Source organism: Macadamia integrifolia, chromosome 5 (genome assembly GCF_013358625.1).
Source record: "Macadamia integrifolia cultivar HAES 741 chromosome 5, SCU_Mint_v3, whole genome shotgun sequence".
In the NCBI taxonomy this organism is placed as follows: domain Eukaryota; kingdom Viridiplantae; phylum Streptophyta; class Magnoliopsida; order Proteales; family Proteaceae; genus Macadamia; species Macadamia integrifolia.
Window position 1 is genome coordinate 1888958 of NC_056561.1, and position 2938 is coordinate 1891895.

The following is a 2938-nucleotide window of genomic DNA, read 5'->3' on the forward strand; positions in this document are numbered from 1 at the left end:
GAAACTCAAACTCTCCCCATGACTTTGACGCTTCCATTTCTATCTTTTCATCATATGGGCATTCAACCAGAGATAGGTGAGCATGGTTTCTAAGTATCGGTCTAATATCAGTCGTATTGAATTGGTATTAGTTGAGATCGATTTCTAATTTCTAGCTGAATTGAATCAATTATCTATATTGTTTCAGAGGTAAAATAGTAAAAAACTAGTACTATAAATAATAATAATAATAATAATAATAATAATAAAAACAAAACCGACTGATTCCCACTTATTCAATTTTATCTGGATTAGTATCGGATAGATAGCAATAGATACCAATACCAATACCAAATGCACTTGAGATGCATTTGAGAGAAATTGATCAAATGACCAACACTCATATAGGTATTCCAGCTGGTCACTACAAACCGCTATGCTAGGCATTTTGCTCATTTTACTACTAAGAAAATAACTGTCTTTTCAAAGTTATTTTAAATTTTTTTTTTCGTTAACACCGGATATTCAAGTCCAACCCTATAACCCATATTGACCCCACAATCGCATAGATCAAATCATACCAAAGTTAAATCAAATGTAACTATGTAAGACACTGCAATTTTTGGGATGTTAATTTCCTACTTACGATATTCTACTTACAGTCTAATTGACTCCTACTCATATTGCTGGTTTATGATGTTTCTAATATAAGTAGAAATAATAGAACATATTGTTATAATACTTGGGCATGAGCTATGTCTTCTTATTTATCTTTTGGTTTGTTAGAAAGATCTCTCTTTGATTATTTTTTCATTCACCCAAAAAAAAAAAAGATCCATCTCTTTGTTCGTACGCTTCAGATGCTGGTTTTAAGCCTGGGTAGAGAAATGCCCCATCCTTTGTTGCGTCTTGCCTTCGCGACCTCAACCTCTGCCTTTGTGGTCTCCGCCGCAACCTTTGTCCCTTCCGCAGCCATCTTCGCCACTATAGTTGCGTACGAGGACGTTGCAGCTGCCATTGCTGCTGCTTCCGCTGGAGCAGCCTTCAAAGGAAAGCACATTAGATTCTGATTCACATCCTTCACCTTCGATGCTTCTAGCAACTCATCCATTGTTGCTTCAGCAGCCATCTTTGGAGCCTCTGCAGCCATCTTTGCTGTTTCCGCTGCTTCTATGGCTTTTGAAGACTTTAAACCTGATGCTGAAATCCTTTTTGCTTTGACGACTATTTATGAAGACAGGTGGCAATGTAGCTAGGTATGTAGCCTTTGCAGCTTCCATCGCCGCCTCTGCCGTCTCTGCAAGAGAATTTGCCATCTTCAAAGAAAACTGATTTGAAAGCACCTTTGCCGCATCAACAGCTTCCTTTGCCCCTCTGCTACCTCCTTTGCCAACTTTGCCACTTCAAGAGCCTCCTTTGCCGCCTCCCTGCTTCCTTTGCCTTCATCTTCTCAAGAACGTAAATTTGAAGCCCAAGAACAATAAGAAAAACTCTGTTTTGAAGACTCTTGATTCTTGATGCTGAAACAGGAATGCCAAAGGGGCTTGCATGTTGCTTACTTGCTCCTCACTATATATCCCTATAACCCATCCCTTGATATTGTGAAACCATATATATTTCCATTGAAGACCTGTAAGAAGACCGTGAAGTTTCCATTGAAGACCTCCATTGATACCTGCAACACCTAGCAACCAGTAGGTTAAATAAGATTCAATTTTTATTCTCTCTCATCATCTCATATCTCTAACCTATGGTATCTCAATCGAATGAGAAAAAATGACATTGAGATTATCAGTTGCCTACGCAGGAAACACCAATTTGATAAATGAACACTCCTTATAGACAAATAGGCAAAGAAAAACACTAAAGATATCAATTCCAATCCAATATTATTGGAACGTTTTAATTCATATGTACTATAGAAAGGCTCAAAGCTCCTCTCATATCATACACCACACTCTCAATTGAGTGCAATTCGTAAAACTGGGAACAATATTCTTCATGTGTTCACACAATGAGTAATTCGTCAATGGCATCTCTACACCTTAATAGAAGGATTACTTCATAAATTAAAGAACACCAATTGAATGGAATACATAAAACATTAAAGGACACTAAACATACTCCTTTGGAATTGACACAATAAGCAACTAAGAACTCGTAGAGATGAACAGAGCAAGAGAGCGATAGAGAGGAATAGAGAAAGAGAGAGCGCAGAGAAAGTTCACCTTGCTTGCAGGTCGTCGCAGATAGCCGATTGCAGATCACCGGAGAACTCACTTGCGAGTAGGTCGTCGCAAGTCTGAACTCTCTCTCTCTCTCTCTCTCTCTCTCTCTCTCTCTCTCTCTCTCTGTGTAAAAGTTTTTGTAAATGCTAGTTTCTGGTTAGATGAAAGATCTAGTGACAACAAGTATAAGGGGCATGTAATTTTTCTGTTCCATCAATGAAACCATTTATCTAATTAGGAGATTATGTTTGATGATGCGATTACTAGACTTGGAATTGATTCCAGAAATCGAGCACAGCAAATATGGAATAAAAAGAAACAAATGATATGGGAACTAATGAAGTATGGTTTTTAACTTTGTCCTCTGGAATCAATTAATGTTCTCAATCAGGTATCTACAGAATCGAAGAAATAGAAGTAATACGCGTCTTGAGCAATATAGAGATTTGGAGCTCTCAATTGGGACCCCAACAGCTGAAGTACATAACTTTTCTGAGAGATTCTTCGGATTGCTTCATCTTTTCATCGCTGAGAATCAACTTCTTAGTCATCGCCATTGAAGAAGAGGAAGAGGGAAGTCTTTTAGCTTGAGAAAGAGATCTGAAATTGTTCTTGGCGTGTTGATGGAGGGATCTCAAGGCGTTATTCCATCTACAAAACCCTTGATCCTTGAATACTTCAACAGCCCCAATGCTTGCAACCACAATCCAAGCTCTACTCGTCGAACTCAT

General features: G+C 38.3%; 1 protein-coding gene across 1 annotated transcript; it reads right to left on the minus strand.

Moving 5' to 3' along the window:
* Window positions 1-2555: 2555 nt before the first annotated feature.
* Window positions 2556-2938, minus strand: LOC122078725. Its single transcript, XM_042644824.1, has one exon. It carries the CDS (start codon window positions 2936-2938, stop codon window positions 2663-2665), a length of 276 nt encoding a protein of 91 aa, XP_042500758.1. The 3' UTR covers window positions 2556-2662.